Below are 19,324 nucleotides of genomic sequence, written 5' to 3'. Positions count from 1 at the left end.
CATTCTACTTTATAGTATATATTATTCTAAAGAAAATGCGGGAAAATATGCTGGTCGCAACTGGGCGTAGTCATGCGAAACACGTAGTGATGCACTCATCCTTAATCTTCGAAATCCAAGACATTGGGTTAAGGTTAAAAATATGCCTATTATTTTAATATTTCAGTTTACAAACAATAACAATAGATAAGAAAAAAAGAAAACAGACTAAATCAGTAACTAAATTATTATTAATGGCTTTTTAAGCTTATATAATAGGGGTTTCGCTGAATAGGTTTTCAGTTAAAAGGGTCATTTTGAGCGAACACCCCATAATATTTATTTTTCAACGGAATGAATAGCCTTAGCTATTCTAGCTAAATATTTCCTCATCAATTTATAAGCATAATATGCAATTTTATTTCGGCCGATGTCCATTGGTGCTTTAAAATCGCCCTAAGTTCGGACCTATTCTCGTTTATCCGGAAACGTTTTGAGAATGAAATTTCCATACATGTCAACTTTGACCTTCAGCTATGCTTTATTTTATGAGGGAAAACGAAAGTGACTATGTGGGAAATGTATAAAAATGGACTCTTTGTAATACTATTTTCTTAGTTCTGCAGTTACTTTTGAAATAAATAAGAATGGATAAAAATTACGGGGAGGTGTTCGCTTTATATGCCATTTCGCTGATGGGCCTTTCCTATACATAATCTTCTTTATCAAAAGACTGAATGCAACACTAAATTGTGATTTTTTATTCAGTATTGATAATCAATTACTAGATCTAGATCTAAAACATAAAATTATATGTTACATAGGTTAGGGTTGAAAAAAAACAAACAACTCTACTTCTTTGAACTACTTTACAAAACAACGCCTTGATCCAACTTTCTACACAATGTTCACGATCAATCAGTCGCGGATAAGAATTTATTTCCGGTTTCCAGTCTAGTAGTAAATATAAGTCTATGATTGCCCCCTTCTTTTTGTCCCGAAAAGAAACAGTGCAGTGGAGGTTTGACAGTTCAGGTGGAGATCGATCGGTGGGAGCCACAGACGGCAGGGAGGCTGTTGCCCACGAAACCATCTGCACAGTTCAACGCGGCCGTCGCTTTCTCTTCTTCCAGTTGGCCAGTCTACGCTATCGTGGTCGCTGCTTCGACCTAATGAAGATGGTCGCTGATGCCAGCCAGCTGACTCAGGGAGAGTTAGTGGAGGTCAGGGTTGCCAGCCACTTAACACAAATGGAGGTTGTGGCGACCGCTGTAGTTGCCAGTGCCGTTGTTCTAAGACACCAGGTCAGCGGACCTTTTCCATGGACGTCTCGTGACACAGTTGTAGGCCCAAAGGTAGCCATGTTTTCAGACACATAGTCTTTCTCAGCTTCATCTGTAAGGTATATCCATGAAGCACTCTTGTAATGTTCCATAAGCGAATGTTCATCCACCACTGCATCAGGTTCTGCTGGAATTGATTCACCATCATTCAAGTCACTCTCACTGATGTAAACAGAAGTACAAATATTTAATTGATTCTGTTAGCAAGCTGTGATTTCTACAAATTAATTGGATCGCCCCCCCCCACCACTCGAAAGTTTATGGGTGTGGCGGGATTGGTGACATCGCCTCCTTCCGACTTCACCAAATCTGCCAACATACTAGAGGGGGGGGGCGAAATAAACTAAAAATAGGTTGAAATATAAATAATTTGCATATATTATTAACATGAATAATAAATTCGTATACAAATTGTGTGAATTCTATACTAAAATTCGTCCCCCCCCCTCCGGGGGTGGGATTAGCCTAGTAGTGGTGGGGGCGATCGCCGCTACAGCCCCCCCCCCCAACTGGATCCGCCAGTGTGTCATATGATGGCCTGCCCAAGGGAAGTAACTATCCTCCTTATCTGGTTTATTTTATTTATTATTTTTTAGCTCCCTTAGCTATGTTTGAATCCCCTACACTGCCCTACAATGGTGTTTTGCAAACCTTTATTTTTTTAACGGAACTATTCGCACTATTTCAGTTTTGTGGAACACTTTTTTTTTAAAGAGAGATTAATTCATGTGGTGGCCTACTAATTAATTATTATATTAGTTCGAAGAGCAACTATTCAGGAACACAGTTTGGGAAACACTGCATTATAAAATAAGCATAGGTTTTTTCTCAGATTTTTTCTGAAGATGTCCTTTCCGAAAAAGCATATAGACCACCGCAGTGTCATTAAGGGTAGGCTTTTAATGTACCGTCACAGTTTGCATCCCGCTTTGTTGATCTGCCTTTATCTGAGAAGAACTCTGCACTGGCTAAGCAGCCTACAGTCCTACAGTCGCAGTCTGGTCACTGCCACAGGCCTGGATGCGCTCCACTAACCCACGATTAGCATCAACCAGCCTCATCAGTCGTCACACAAAATGAACTGACTCCATTGATAAGAAATGAAAAGCGGAAGAATTGTCATATAGAGGAAATAGGACTAGGCGCTATTTGTTATGGGGAAGAACTGTGACCGTAGGTGGAGAGAAGTGATACTTGTATTTACAGGCTGGTCCATTTCAACCTACCGTTAATATACTGTATATTAGAACGAAAGGAATGTATGAGGGAGCGTATAACTTGACATCGTTATATGTCATACAGGAAAGAACAATAAATAGGAAGTTACATGGAAATAGTATATATATATATATATATTTATAATTACATATGGTTCCCGGTCATAGCTAAGTACACACCCAGATTTTTAATATATTATAATATTTCTTATCAAGAATGCAAAGTGGGAGAGGAAACACTATAAACGCATTAGCAACATGTCAAAAAATATCAAAAAGCATTCTACGTAATCATATTTGTATATTAGATGAAATGAGAGCTTTAAAGTCAAAGCCTTAACAGCACAATTATACAATGAAAAAAGAAAAATATTTAATTGGGGATGAAATGACCGGGGGATGAAATGACAGGGAGATGAATACACACGGTCTTCTTAGTGTAATTAATGAGATCCAAAGGCCTATTTGGGCGCCTCTGAGTCCACTTAGCGCTAATGGCTACCTGACATTAGTTGGGGAAAGTAAAGACTGTTGGCCTTTTGTGCTGGCCACATGACACCCTCGTTAACAGTAGGCCAAAGAAACAGATGACCTTTTCATCAGCTGCCTTTTGGACCACAAGGTCTGAAAGAGAAACTTAACGGTATATTATCGAAATATTATATAGTCTATATATCTATACTTTCGCTTAACCAAGGATTATTTCTCGGAGAGACTGAGAAGAGGCCGTGATAAAAATGTTCCATTTTTTTTTTTAAATCAAAGATTCATTAGTTATTATGAGAACAACAAATACACTTTTTGTTCTATAAAGGAGATATGTCTTTTTTGAACAAGTATTTTAATGTTTTTAGCGGCCCCCGAAAGGGGAAAAGACGCTATTAGTTTTGTGCGAAATGTCTGTCCGTCTGTCTGTCTGTCCGTCTGAACGTCTGTCCGTCCGTCCCGTCTAGATCTCGTAAACTAGAAAAGAGATTGAAAATCCGACATCACAATATTTTAGACCATTCAAAGTTCTGATGCATCGGCTACTATTTTTTCTGAAAGCGAAAAATCTAATTTTTAAAATCAGTTATGCAAGCAGTTTTTTTTAAAGAGAAAAAGCTAATTAGCATGCATTATAAGTTAGACCTAATTTAAAACGAATAGTAATCTTGTAAACTTCATTTTCCTAAACTCTTTTTTTTAAAGCGGAATTAAAAAATTTTTTTTTTGAGGATTCGAATAAGAGATTGGGCCTTTTCAAAACAACTAGATCAATTATAAGACATCAGTTAGGCCAGGGGAGTCGCGGTGGCTGAGCGGTAAAGCTCTTGGCTTCTGAACCGGGGGTCCTGGGTTCGAATCCTGGTGAAGACTGGGATTTTCAACTTTGGAATCTTTGGGAGCCTCTGAGTCCACTCAGCACTAATGGGTACCTGACATTAGTTGGGGGAAAGTAAAGGCGGTTGGTCATGACACCCTCATTAACCGTAGGCCACAAAAACAGATAAACTTTACATCATCTGCCCTATAGACCACAAGGTCTAAAAGGGGAACTAGTTAAGCCAGGTTCACATCTAAATTTACATTCACTTTCACCTATTCTTTGATCCGCGGGACCGTTGGGGCACTACACATAATCTGTTAACCTTCTTTCTCCATTCTTATCTCTCATTTGTCTTTCAAATAATTTCATTTGGATGTTCTTTCTGATGAAATTATAAAAAAAAAGATTTGGGGGTTTATTGAAAGAAATTTCTACAAATTAAATAAGAACATTATATATATAGTCACTTTTTATACAACAGATGTTTGTGACAAAGGAAAGTGGCAATGTAGTAATGGCTCTTGCATACCAATGAATGAAAGATGTGACGATGTCATCAACTGCGTTGATTTTAGTGATGAGCTTTTCTGCAGTAGGTAGACTCATAACAATACATAACAATAAACAATGTTGTCTTATACAGTGTGTAGTTTTAGCGCTTTTTTAAAAGCTAAAAATGGCTAAAATGTTTGCGTTGTCTAAGTCGCTTCGTCTTGGTTACATGTTTGGACAAAATCTATGAAAAATACAATCTGCTGATACACACCAATATGCACTCTTGCGCCCGAATGGCCGGCCACATTTTTGTTTTTTGAAACTTAAGTTCCTTGGTTATTAAACTCTTAAAAGGTGAACAGAAACCGTGCATTTAAAACAAATAAAAAAGAATGCTTAGTGAATGCTAATTGTATTTAAGTATTAAAAACTAGATTTTAATTCTCAGTTGTTAATTTGAAATAGTGGTATGTCGCGTTGCGACCAACATATTCATAGAGTCGTGCCAAAAGCTCTTAAAAACATTGACTCAAAAGGCTTTTTTTTTCAGATTGAATGAATGAAAGAAACTCTTTCAGGAAAACTCCTGTGCAAAATCTCTCCACCCCATAAACTAGATTGTACTAGATGATCCTGTTAAAATACCAGTTTACCATTGCCCAGCTGCCCACAAAGTATTGAGTCACTAAACTATCATCATCAACTAACTTCATTTGAGTGAGGGCTTAAGATGCTAAAATCCTCTCTTGCAAAAGTCCCGGACAGAAACCCTTCTGTTTTGCGTAGTAAATACAAGTCACCATACAGGTGACATCAAAATTTGGCCATAGCCGTGAGAAATATGAGCCAACAGGACAGTGGCTTGTACTGCACTGAGCTATAATAGCTTGCTCAGGCCTGGACAGCATCCACCACGGAGAAGTGCGGTCAGGGTGCCTCATGCGCTCAAAGACTCCACGGGCTATTTGGGACTGTTCCCAGCACTCAATCCAATTTTCCATTTCCACGTTTTTGGATTATAGCCGTAACGCAGAAAACGAGGGGAACACAATTCCATGTGAACAAATCTGTTACATTTGGGAAGTTGTTTTTTTTCTACAAGGAAATCACAACAATGACATTAAGTACTAGATTTTGCCATTAATTAGATTTAACATGAAACCCGATTTGATTTGCAGTTCTACATGTTACTTAAAAATATACCGTGTACTCAATCAAAAGGACTCAAATGTTGCCAACACTTTCTCCTCTTATTTTGAGTGAGAGGAGAAAGTCATATTTAGCTTGCTGGTAGCTTCGAACAATTGTTATAATCTACCTGTCATGGATTTTCGGGACGCCTTTATTTCATCCCATCTCTAATGGGAAAGTGCTGGCCACATAAAAACAACTTTGGAATCTTTCTTTTTTCTACCCAGAGATTTTAAGGTCTGAAATTGGTATTTTACTACTTATTTGCATATTTATACGGGTTTAAACTAACGTCTGTTAAAGTAATTAGCCTGACGAAAATGTTCATAATGTTGTAGTTGACTGCCCACCAGAAGCATGGAGATGTAGTAGCGGTCAATGTATTGAGGCCAACCACAGATGTGACGGATATGAGAACTGTAACGATAAAAGTGATGAGAGCAACTGTGGTGAGTTATCTGAATTAATTCTCGATAAGTTTCTCACATAACATTCTAATTACTATGACACTACTAGTCAGTTTCAGGCAAATCGAAAAGTGTCGATAAAATGTGTTCTTAAAAATGACCTCAATCTCAGCCGATTTTTATCGTGTTCTGAAATATGTGAATTTCATTTTAACAACTGTCCAAGTCTGTATGCTGTCCCACAATTTTATTATGCTAGGTATATTAATGATACAGAACGTGTTTCATATCGCATTGCTTAAAAGATTACAGAAAAGAATGATATTTTATCAAGGAGATAACCCTGAGGAAGAATCAGGAGCTGGTGACCCTTAGGCAGATTGTGGCACACCCTGCTACAGCCTGGCAGAGCCTGCAGCTCTACTGATCAGAAACTGTATATTCCGTTCCTTTGGTCACATCAGCTGCTGTGTGGGCGACATCATTCCGACAATAAACAAAGCCAAGGCTTTCATCTCGCTTATTGAAAGCCCTAACCCCAAAAACTGGAGAGGACACTGTTAGAATTATTTGATACTTTTAACGAAACTTATTGCACCAATGTAAAAAAAAGTTTTTAAAATATAAAAACTTTCATAATCATGACATTAATGACTCTATAAAATCAAATATGTGAGCTATTAGAGAAGAAACACGTGCAATTTAAAGAATTATAATAAGTTATTTTCTAATTTAAATTCTTGCTTTGTTAAGAAAAATTAGAAATTGGAACAGACACAAAATAGAGCAGTGCGATTCATAACAAACGAATATTCACATTTGACTAGAGTAACACCTTTAGTAAAATCACTAAGTTAAGAAAGCCTTCAGGTAAAAAGACTTCAAGTAAAGTAGTAATTATACATAAAACACGGAACCATAATCTTTAAATACAAAAACAAAACCTAATAAAATACTCAGAAAGACACAAAGACTCATTCCTTGAACCATTTGATAAGAAAACGTGTACAAACTCTCCTTTTGCCCTATCTTTACTTTCTATCTTCACCTTTAATCTTATCCTTCTATCTTATCATGTATTAAAAAAAATCAATCTTATCTTCATCCATATAAAACTTGTATCTTAATCATCTATTTCAATTTTCTAAATTAATCTTCTAGTTCAAATTTCTTTTCCTTCTAACTTAATCTTCTATCTTCACCTTTTATCCTCACCTCTATCTCAATCTTATAATTTAATCGTCTACCTTAATCTCTGCCTTAATCTTATACCTCAACCTTCTGTCTTAACCTTCTTTTTCAACCTTCTATTGTAACTTTGTATCATTACCTCTAATCTTATCATTCTATCATAACCGTCTATCTAAAAGATTCTATATAAAAGGCCCATCTTAATCTTCTATCTCAGTTTTCTAACTTGATCTTCAATATTAGCCTTCTCACTTAATCTTATATTTTAAACCTTCTATCTCAATTTCTCAACTTCTATCTTAACCTTCTTACTTTATCTCAAGCTTCTATCTCAACCTTCTATCTTAACATTCTATCTTAACATTATATCTCAACCTTCTATCTTAACCTTCTATCTTAACATTATATCTCAACCTTCTATGTCAACCTTCTATCTCAAACTTTTATCTTAACCTTCTATCTCAAACTTCTATCTTAACCTTCTATTTTAACCTTCTATCTCAACCTTCTATCTCAAACTTTTATCTTAACCTTCTATCTCAAACTTCTATCTTAACCTTCTATTTTAACCTTCTATCTCAACCTTCTATCTCAAACTTCTAGCTCAAATTTCTATCTCAACCGTCTATCTCAACCTTCTATCTTAACCTTATATTTTAACCTTCTATCTCAACCTTCTATCTCAAACTTCTATCTCAACCTTCCATCTCAACCTTCTATGTCAACCTTCTATCTCAACCTTCTATCTCAACTTTCTATGTTAACCTTTTATCTTTCAATAAATATTCTTATATTAAGTTTTGTTTAATCTTTCTAAGGTCTCAAAAGGTCTGGTAAAACTTAAAACAATTTAACAGCTTTTATCCTCTTCTTACGGTCTGACATTTTTCAAACGTTCATTTGTTTTTATAATCAACAGCAACTTGTCAGATCAATGCTTGGAAGTGCAGAACTGGTCAATGCATTCCTTATTTCCAGAGGTGTGACGGGTTGATATTTTGTCGAGACGAAAGTGATGAAATTAACTGTAAGAATTTTGATATTTTAATGTATGTTTTTGATTGTCGTTTTGAAGTAAGCTTATAAATCATTTACAAGTTTATATTAACTCACTCTGTCTGTATGTAAAAAATGTGTGAATGCTTCTTCTCCCACATCCATTCTCGGATCAAGCTAAAACCTCGCTTATAATTCATTGACATAGACAAGACGTTACTGGTCATTCATTTTTTTGTTTAATAGCAACAAGACAAACTAATACTTCAGTATTTACGGATATGACTAAATTTGTTGGGTTTAGTCACCTTAAATAATTGTTAACGCTATATCTCCCTCACGCATTCTCCGATCAAGTTGATACTTGAAATAATTTTTTACTGTACCTAACAAAACATGAATCAATAAAGAAATGTACTTAATTAGTCAATTAATTATTGGTAATTGGTAATTAATTATTTTGTTTGATACCGAATTAAGGAAATAACTTATTCATTATTTGTAGATATAGATTTAAGGACGGAGTTCTTCCCCTTAAAAAATATGTTGTTAAATGATTGAAAATTGTAGCAAAAACAATTCAACAACTTTTTTTTTATTACAAAGTTCTATCTGTGTGTCTATCTGGCCAAAAGTTTGTACACGCTCTAGTTCTCCGACACCCAATCTTGGATCAAGCTGATATTTCGCACAATTATTTCTTTTACCTGACAACACAAGAATCGAAAAAAAATAAAACTAGCCAATTATAAATTACTTTGTTTGGTATCTCAAACAAGGGAAAGAAATACTACTTCATTGATGTGGTGGTATAAGCTTGTAAAATGCTTTCCATGTTTTGGATGTTCCTTAAGAGTTGAATATAATTTACTTCCTTGTCCAAACCTCTGCACGACGACGAGGGATGGGAGTGGGCAGGGTTCGAACCCGTGGCCATCGATAAATCCGAACGATAGTCTAGCTCACACACCGCACGGCCAGGCAGCTAAATTGGTCCCTTTTATATAAGGCTGCCGTCTCAGGCTTAGTGAACACAAACATGAAATAGAAACAAGAGAGATAACTCTACAATCTTCCATGTTCATAGACTCTTTGCTAGAGAGTGGTTACCGCGTTGGCTTGAGAAGCCTGAGGAGGCTTGAGCCATAAGTTCGAATGCAGGTCGTTCCATTTTTAATTTTTTTTATAAATACTTTTTTTTTATTGTTAGTCTAGATCTATAACAAACTTAATTACATGACTGATCTAAACTTATTGATACTGTTACGAATCTCACTATCCAGGCTCTCTGCAAACTGCACCTTACACCACAAACTTAAAGAACTTGACAACTCAGGGCTCCAAAGTAACGTAACACTTTAATAGTTGAATAAATAACAGCCAATACTGTACAATTGGCAACACGTACACTGTACAAATATCTCCGATAACACCGTATCAACTCTTGCACTGGCCTCTCCGTCTCGTTCCGGGCTTGCACTGGGTTCAACAGTTCAGGACTGACTTCACACACTAGGCTCGTTGTGTCGGACTCGATCACAGACCAAGATCAAGACGCCGTTCGTCTCAACTGTACTTGATAGTACTCCGCACTGAACCGTCGTAATGCTCCGTACAGAACCACACCGCTTAACTGTGCTGTAGTCGACCGTGTTCTGAACGCTTGTCGTGAACCTCCTTTCTGAACCTTGCTGTATTGAGCCCCTTTTCTCGACCGTCTTGACTGCGACACCTCCTCTCTTATATAGGGTCCCTACTGGCCTTCTCGAACCGGACAGAACGCCGCTCGACGTTTCTAGGTGGTCAGATGACTACAACTCTCGTGACGCTCCTGAACTCTGTTCACGCCGGCGATCCTTCCCGAACCGCCCTGTTGATATTCGTTTCGGCTGACCGACGTAGCTCGTCACGGTTGACCGCTCGTCTAGCGCTGGCCTGGGGCGATTTGCGTCGGCTGACCACACACACACCACTACCCCTCTCTGTGCCACCACCAAGTTTATAACAATACTATTACGCTTAATAAAAGCTTTTTATTTATTTATTTATTTTTCTGTTATTTGTGCAAGTCGGACCAGAGTTACCTCACTTAACTTTCATGCTGACAGAGAGCGAGATAAAAAAAAAAGAAGGGGGGAGGGGGCGTATGCTACGCCGCGGGTCGGCTCGTTTAGTATAATATCATTAATTATATGCTCAAAATTCTAAATTTAATTTTGAATCATCTCTAATATTCATTTCGTTTCACTAGCTTATCCGTCCTACTGCTCTAGTCAATTTTTCTAAAAATATAACTTATGTATTTATTACAATATTTAGTGTAAACATACAACATAACATATTTGTTTAATTAACTTCATATTATTTCATTTTTTAAGATGCATTTTTTATCGATAATTTCTCATTTGTAATTTACTTATTTTTTATAGCTTTTAATTAAGAAAATGTTTCCTGATAGATTGTCACTTGCATTCATTTACTTTCAGGTTACCAGACTGCGAAACTAGATATAATACTTTTTGTATCTGCAAAAAATGTAATTTTAAATTTTAGCAAAGACCTTTGTCTTGACTTCATAATCGGTGAACAAAATACAAAGGTTGGCCTCCTTGTGTACACACCAGCGGCTGAATATCTCTTTCATCTGAATAGCTACGTAAAAAAGAAAGATTTGTTGGAAGCCATTGACTCTGTATCAAAGTGCCAAGCGTTACCAACCAGAAGCCCACACTTTCTAACGCGTCTTCGGTCCATGTTTATAGTGGAGAATGGCGATCGTAAAGCTGTTACCAACGTGGTTCTAATGATTATTTTAGAAGCTTTACTTATCAACATGACTGATTTTAAACGTGAAACAGATCTGGCCATGAAAGAAGGAATATCTATTTATATATACAATTTTCGTTGGTTTAAATCACATCAATATTTTAAATGACTTTGTCACGCGACCAGTAGAAGACAAAACATTCATGATAAAGGGTCTCTCAGAATGGAAGGAAGTCAGTAAAAAAATTGTTACCGTTTTAGGTATGTTACAATTTCTCTCTTTTTTTTTTCATTAATGGGCACCTTGTAATTAACTTTATCCTTAGTACATCATCTAACAAAGTTAATTATAGAATTGTATTTAAATACTGAGTAACATTAAAACAATGAAATCAAAAACATAACATATTTTTCTAAGGTTCCATGACACATCAGTCTGAGAGAAATTTTGTAACTTCTAAAAAACGTGAGTTCATTTTGAAACTTCATTTACTCACTAATTCCACAATTCTATCACTTGTTACTTTTTCTAAGTCTTTTTGTTTCGTGTCTTTTCCTATCGATTTCTAAATAGGAAGAAAATGGCATTTACTAATAGCAGCTTTATATTATTGCTAGTCGACCGGCAGCGTAGCATACGCCGCTATTTTGCCTTAGGCCATTGCAAACTATGCGACCGCAGTGGGCCCCGCACATTCATAGGAACCGCGCTAATTCTAGGTGTAAATTATTAAATTAAACTATTTTATAACGTAAAACATATTTTCCGCGCCCTCCTGTCGATTTACCAGTAGCTCCTGGAAATCTCCCGAAGTTGCAAAATATACGAAATAGTCTTTAAAATATATATAGACAAAAGTTGTCATTTTGGGGTGTCACTCAATATGGAAAACACCAATCCAACGCGCGATAAATACAAACGACATAATGCATAAGCCGTAATTGTGTAATTTTGTGAAAGAAGCTTCTCGCGTCTCAAGCTAATGAAGATTTACTTGAGTTCAACAATTCTCAAAGATAAATTGAAACATTTGGTAATTCTTGCTATTGAACGTGATCTATGTAGGAAACAGAATTATTATGATATACTGTATGACTTTGCTACACGCAAGGCTCGTAAAGTAATTATGTACGTAGTAAAGAATGAATAAAATGCATAGACGAATTTATTTTCTAATACAAACTCTTATATTTCACTTATTATCCGCTTCCCTACCCAAACGTGGCCCCGCGAAATCCGTTTCGCATAGGGTCCCACAATGGTTAAATCCGGCCCTGCTATTTAGTGACGGGTGAATATACATAGCGGATTACTTGTTTTCTTTCAAAGACTTCTTGGTCACAATGGTTCAGCCCGGCGATGCTTTTTAGTGTTTGTAAAATGTTTGTTTGTAAGGTTTGACAGTCCAGCACGCAGCCATCCGTAGCGACGTTCGAATACCACTTCTTCGCCCCCCCTTCCACTTGTTTTTTCGTGGGGTGACTATCCGCAGAAATAAGACAGTGATCTTTCCTTTAATTTTTGCTCGTCCAAACTGTTGAGCGAAGAAGAGTATTATATATATATATATATATATATATATATATATATATATATATATATATATATATATTATAATTATTATTATTATGCTTATTATTGTTATTGTTATGCTTATTATTATTATTATTATTATCAAACATTCAAAATCAACATTTAACATCACATACATCTCTAAACAATAGCAAAACCCCATATATTTCCTGACAATACCTGTACATAAACAGTTTAATTGTGTACAACTATCTATATCAGCGGTTTTTAACCTTTTAAACTCGGTGACCCCTTTTTTTACAATCCCCCACTCTGCCGCGACCCCCCCCCCACACACACACACATACAGCAATTGAAGAGTAGACAATACTAATCCATATTTTCGGTGGTCTTAGGCGACCCCTGGAAAATGGAAAATCGACCCCCAAGAGGGTCGCGATCCACAGGTTGAGAACCCCTGATCTATATGGAAGTAGGCAAGGATCTATTAAACTGACTTCCGTTTATCACCTGGTTCACTTCATGAACATTGAAGATTTTTACCTGTATTAAAGGTAGAGTTTCTCAAACATCCTCAATCCCTTTGTTTGTTGGACCTTTGGGGCACCCCCACCTCTCTCAATGACAAACCCGGTCCTTTTTTTTTTTAATGTAGTCTTCCCATCGATTTCTCTGTCTGCTTGTAACAAGCGTGTATTTCTTGACGTTAGCGCGGGCTTTTGCTATGTTTTGCCTTACTTTATATTGACAGTACATTAGTCATACTACGATACACAGAGTCTAGTCGCCTTTCAGCAGCCGGATTTATTATTCAGAATATTAAAAAAATATAAGTCATTGCAGCCATGATCAGCTAGTAGTGACACAGAATATACATATAATCAATAATAAATAGGTGAATTCCTATATCCCACAGGTAGTTACAGTTACCTATAGTAAGCAATATAAGTACAATGAATATAAACTAAAAGCACACTCTGCCATGAGCCCAACAAACAGGTCCAAAGCATACATACGTCCGATGTCTAGCAGGACTAAATAACAACCGTCTAATTTCACGACCTCTTTCTAAAATCCCCATAGGTGTGTCTCTAGTTTTTAACACGTGTAAACTATCACTCTCAGTAACACAATGTTAGAGACTGTTACACTACCTCTTCTTCCCTTTTCCTGATAATGTCCCCTTAAAGAAGGTCTTCGAGAGCCTTTATGACCTTATAATATAGGCTGCAGATAATCTTTTCCAAAACAATTTAGTTCGCAGTAACTTTGTTTTACAAAGCCGAAAACGGTTCTGGGCGAGTCTCTCCAACTGTCCCCCACATCTAGCCCATCTGCTTACAAATCATGGCGGTATCCCTGGGCCTTCTCCTCTTCATCTTTCCTGAAAGGGGGGGGGGAGGAAATCCGGGTAAGGGTTTGTGAAGAGTGTGACAGTACTTCAATGGGCTGCTGCTTTGTTCCTGTTCCTGAATTATTCTCACGGTAGTGATGGTAGTTCTCCTGGTCTCTGCTCCATAAAGTAGTATTGGATGAACAATGGTGTTGAAGAGCATGATCTTGCTGGTGGTGCTAATTTTCCTAGAGCCCCAGGTGTTCTTCAGCTGATGGAAGGATGCTCGAGCTTTACAATGCGGGTACTGACATTTATTTGCATTTAAGTTTTCCACCTCTTTCAGTGCTTCGCCTTGGACTGTAATGGGTGTGTTGTTGGAAGCCTTAATCTTGAGCACCTTGCTCTTCCCTCTGTTTATGGTAAGACCCATTCTAACTGAATTATCCGCAATGATGCTTATCTTTTCCTGCATCTCTGCTGTTGTGTTAGAGAGATAAGAGCCAGGTCATATGCGAAGTAAAGGTCTTCTAGCTGTTTCCACAGTGTCCACTGTACACCATTATGTTTCTGTTTTTAAGACCCAATCTATGGCTAACAGTGTAAGGACGATGGTTTTATGTTTTCTAAAATACTTTTTCGAATAAAATATCGTTGTGGTCACTAATAATTCTGCGAGTTCGCTTTTCAAACATTCTGCGGTCTTACCAAATAGGTGGACGTCGCTTTAAATGTTTAGATTTTAACATTGAGCTAAAAGTAGAAGCAGAAAGATTTCATCGAGTAGGTACAGGCTATTGACCGAGTACAGAACAAGCTTTGGGGTAAGTACATTACATCTAGATCTCTTGTATTGTAACATTCTTTTATCTAATTCAAACACTATTGACACATACATAGACAAACATGTCAATGTTAGTGACAGAGTAAACATTCTCTCTCTCTCTCTCTCTCTCAATCCGTCTCTCTCTCTCTCTGCATATATATATATATAAATATATATATATATATATATATATATATATATATATATATATATATATATATATATATATATGTTATATAACAAGTGCGTGCATGTCCCTTTAATTCTAGACCAGTGATGCCCAAACATCGGCTCGCGGGTCAGATTCGGCCCGCGACGTGTTTCCATGCGGCCCGCCTAAACATCGGCACAAATTAAAGAAAACTTTTTTATAGGTTAAAAAATGTATTGTCCATACATTAGGATTCATACTTTTTCTTAGATGAATTTCATTCCAATCTATGTTATTCTAGTTTTTATATTATTATTTTTTTTAATAAACATGATGTATATTTGTTTCGGTGACAAGTGTTGACAGCTGTTTTAGGTTCTTGGAGAATTCCGCTGCTGTCTTGAGCTTGTCATGTTCTTAGCATCTTGTGTGTAACACTGGGCATCAATTCTACATCATTTTTAGTAACGTTACTATGTTATTAATTAGAATGGATGTATCATTTAATATTTGTTGATTAAGGTTATGGTTAGGTCCATAGAAACGAAAATTAGATTCTGAAAGTAAAAACTTCTGGGAAAGTGGGACACATCTTTGCTTTTGTGGAACATGATAAAAAGCCAACATGATTTGTACGAAAAATGTGTCTGTTTTTAGAAAATATAACAAAGTCATTTTTAAATAAAAAATATGAAAGCATTGTTGGTTTTGAGTCGCAAAGAAAAAGATCGCTAAGTTACGCCTAGTTGAGTGAGTTGAGCAACTGACGAGAAAAAAAGAGACAAGAAAATGAGTTCATCGTTAGGGCAAACTACACAGTAGCTCAAATTATGAGAAATGTGCTTTCTAGCAGTGATGAAAGAATTTGTCCTTTGGAAAAAAAGCTGTTAAGGCATTGCAAAACGAGTGAACAATATGAGTACACATTTCCATTCAAACCTAAATGACAGAGCAGCAGATTTTAAAATGTTTTTTATTGCCACTGAGGATTGCTCCGACATATCTGTAACTGGAACTGATTGACATACAAAGCCAAATTTCCCTGCTTGAGAAATTTAGAGCGATGCAGACAATTGATTTCTTCGCCGTGTTGTACGAAGAAACTTTTCAAATTTCATTAAGTGTTAAGGCTGATCACAATGTTTACAAGCAATTAATTGAGCAAACTTTTCAGTAATAAAACGAATGAAACCGATCTTATTACGTGTTTAAGTAGGTCAAGTAGTGCTTAAAGTTTCTAATAAAACTACTTAAAAATGGTTTATTCTCGATTTCATTTTATTAATCTAATCGAGGATGTGGCCCGCGACACGATTGTCGGAAATTAAAATGGCTTGCCGCCGAAAATAGTTGTGAATCACTGTTCTTGAGCAATTAAAACACTTTCTAATAACAAACCAGAAAATAAGATTAATCATAATTGGGTAAAAAAAATACTAATGAGAAGATGTAGAATTCCATCGGAACGTGGAAAATAATTACGGAGAGAAATAGTTAGAATAGCATTAATTAGTAGAGCCCCCCCCCCCCCCCCCCCGTGGACTTGGCCTCCAGCCTCCGTTAAGAAGAGAGACTAATGACTTGTGTTTTAGTAGTTGTGTCTTATGAAAGACGGTTGTGAATAAAAGATCATTTTGTTGACAGGGAGGTCGATGCGGAGCCATTTCCTCATCCTGGCCATAGGATAAAACTTTTCCTGGGTCTAAAGCTCATAAAAGTATTTATTTCGAACCTTTTTAGAGAGATGCGCGTTATAAGGACTATAATCACAACAAAAAAACGTGTTTTCCAAATTTCCGTTTTTTTTTTCTTACCAGGATTGAAAATATTTATTTTTTTTTAAAATTTTCGAATGCATCTAGACTATGCCAAAGAAGCTGAAATTGAACTTCACTGTTGCCAACTTAATGAAAAAGAATCTCAATGCGTGGCAGTACATCCTTGTTTCAATTCTTCCTTATTACCGTTAGTTAGTTGCCTTTTTGTTTGAAAAAAAAAAGGCTAATAATACAGTGAGAAAGTCTAATAATTTCTCAATTATTTTGTGTTGTACGCGCATAGATAAATTGATTCTCAGTGCTAAAAAGTGTACATAATGTTCATGTTTATTAAAAAATATAACCTGCACAGCTTCTCACCTGCTAAGCACACTGGCAACGATCCCTTATACAATCCAGTCGATTCAATCTTATCTCTAGTCTTGTTTCTCCTATTTAACCGAAATCAGCAGTCAACCATCTTGTTTCTTCTCTTGAGCGTAGTGGTAGAGATGCAACAGTAGTTTTGTAACTCTAGGGTAGGCACTCAACCAACGTCAGAAGGTAACAATAAACTAGGTATTTATTTACAGTGACAAACAGGCATGGACTTCCCAGAGTGTTCTATCCCAAGTGACACCAGTCCTTTCCTACCTAAATACACTACAGACCATCGACACACTTCCCAGTGCCGGCCCAAGTCCTCAACACAGTTCATATATAGCACACAGAATGTTCTCTCAAGTCAAGACAGCCCAGAATGCAATCACTTTAGCCGGATCCACAACAGTCCTTCTTCATGTCTTATATCAACATGTCTTCTCATGTGTTCAATGGTGTTCTCATGTGTTCAATGGTGTTCTCATGTGTTCTCATGTGTTCAATGGTGTTCTCATGTGTTCAATGATGTTCTTATGTGTTTGATGGTGTTCTCGTGTGTTCAATGGTGTTCTCATGTGTTCGATGGTGTTCTCATGTGTTCAATGGTGTTCTCATGTGTTCGATGGTGTTCTCATGTGTTCAATGGTGTTTTCGTGTGTTCAGTGGTGTTCTTGTGTGTTCAACGGTGTTCTCATATGTTCAATGGTGTTCTCATGTGTTCAATGGTGTTCTCATGTGTTCAATGGTGTTGTCATGTGTTCAGTGGTGTTCTCATGTGTTCAATGGTGTTCTCATGCGTTCAATCAGTGTGGCGAGGGAGCGGAGTTACAACAGTTTTATGGTAACTAAACAACGTGAACGTCATTTTTCTATTTGTGCAGGTAATATGCACGATCGACTTAGTTTAGATCTAGATCTAGTTCTGTCTAATTGATTAACAAAATTATTAAAAACACATTTGACATACCTGAGAATTTGTTTTGTTTGAACCCAGCTGTTCCCTTGTATCAACTCTGCTTAATAAGTACCGCTAGTTAGAAGCCCATTTGTATTTCAAATAAGTTTTGAGTTGTGCCAGTCATAAATTGAAAGTCATTGAATACTCCACAAGCTAATTTTGTGCTAGAAATCAAAGAGCTGGAGGAAAGTTCTGTGGTGCTAAAATGTGCATAAAAATTAGAGTGAAGTTTGTAAAAAACAACAACAATCCTTTCAACATTTCCTTTAGTTTCTACACCGGATACACCAAATCAAGCTGACTATTTATAGCTTTTCTGCCACGAATGAAAATCTTCAATAGTGCGAAAGCGCAAAAACACCTGCTAGAAATGGTTCAAGACTGACGTAGTTATGAAAAAAGATTCTCGCGCCGAAACATTATTGAGTCTGTGTGTCTGAAGAAGGCTATTTCTTTGTTTAATACGGTTCCGTCTCTGGGGAGTGGGGCCCAAAAGCAAAATAGCGCCTATTAATCATTGTTAATATTGTTAAAAATCTAAGGCGCTCAACAAAAGCAAAGTGGTAATAACAGCCTAGTTATTAACAGCTAGTATAAACAAACAGGCATGGACTTCAGCTATCAAGTCACAGGGTGCCTTGTCTTAAGTTCCACCTGTCTTTTCTAACTAAATACTAGCAAAGACCGCCGACACACTTCCCAGTAAGGACTTTTTTAGATCCAGCTAAAGTGAACTGCAGGTTAAAGGTGTCTGAGCTGTCTGGGACTAGGAACCGTCCTTCATTCTACCTGTGAACTGTATTGAGGACCTGTTTTGCTTTGAATTGTTGTAACTCTAAGGCAGGCACTCAACAAAAGGCAGGTCGGCAACATTAAACGATGTATTTATTTAGTATTAGCATCAACAAATAGTAATATTACTAGCTAGACTTGGACTTCTGCTATAAAGTCACAGGGAGTAATATGTCTTAAGTTCTAAGAGTCCTACTTCATACCAGAACACAGAACAGACCATCGACTCACTTCCCAGTGTCACTCCAGGTATCCCACACAGTTTCCTAGTATCACACAGGACAGCGCTCAGCACCAGACTGTTCAGACTCCCATGACTTTTAGCCGGCTCACCCACAGTCCTTCCTCCTGTTTACGTTCAACAGTGTGCTAGTGCGCATCTGAAGCGCTGGTGCAAGGCAGGGTTACAACAATATTTTAAAACTGAAAAAAAAACAACAACATCGTCTATATTGTTACCTCCTTTCATTGAGTGTTTACCTAAGATTTACTACAATAGCATTGAAAATGAGAAAAAGAGAGAAAAGGCGGGTCGTTGACAGAAGTAAACAAAAAAAAAAAAAAAAAGAAAAAAAAAGAGAGAGGTGCATCATCAACCTTTTTAGAATGGAAATTATTGGTGCCTTCTTAGGCTAGTGCATCTTAAGACTCTCCTCCCGCATGCTTTGTTTCCAAGATGACTCAGTGCTTAGGTTGAA

The 19,324-nt window shown here is 36.9% G+C and overlaps 1 protein-coding gene and 1 long non-coding RNA gene across 2 annotated transcripts; both read left to right on the top strand.

Annotated features, from left to right (window-relative positions):
* The first annotated feature begins 4,311 nt into the window (after positions 1-4,311).
* LOC106069530 (low-density lipoprotein receptor-related protein 6-like) lies at positions 4,312-8,218 on the top strand. The gene is made up of 3 exons (XM_056014330.1): positions 4,312-4,440; positions 5,873-5,983; positions 8,052-8,218. Exons 1-3 carry the CDS (start codon positions 4,380-4,382, stop codon positions 8,216-8,218), a joined length of 339 nt encoding a protein of 112 aa, XP_055870305.1. The 5' UTR covers positions 4,312-4,379.
* A 2,448-nt stretch (positions 8,219-10,666) lies between these two features.
* Positions 10,667-17,371, top strand: LOC129923468 (uncharacterized). The gene is made up of 3 exons (XR_008775436.1): positions 10,667-11,155; positions 11,313-11,360; positions 17,089-17,371. It is a non-coding gene; the product is annotated as an uncharacterized LOC129923468 (long non-coding RNA).
* The last annotated feature ends 1,953 nt before the right edge of the window (positions 17,372-19,324 follow it).

This window comes from Biomphalaria glabrata, chromosome 16 (genome assembly GCF_947242115.1).
Source record: "Biomphalaria glabrata chromosome 16, xgBioGlab47.1, whole genome shotgun sequence".
In the NCBI taxonomy this organism is placed as follows: Eukaryota; Metazoa; Mollusca; class Gastropoda; family Planorbidae; genus Biomphalaria; species Biomphalaria glabrata.
The sequence above is the reverse complement of the archived record's forward strand: the minus strand, read 5'-3'. Positions and strand labels throughout refer to the sequence as shown.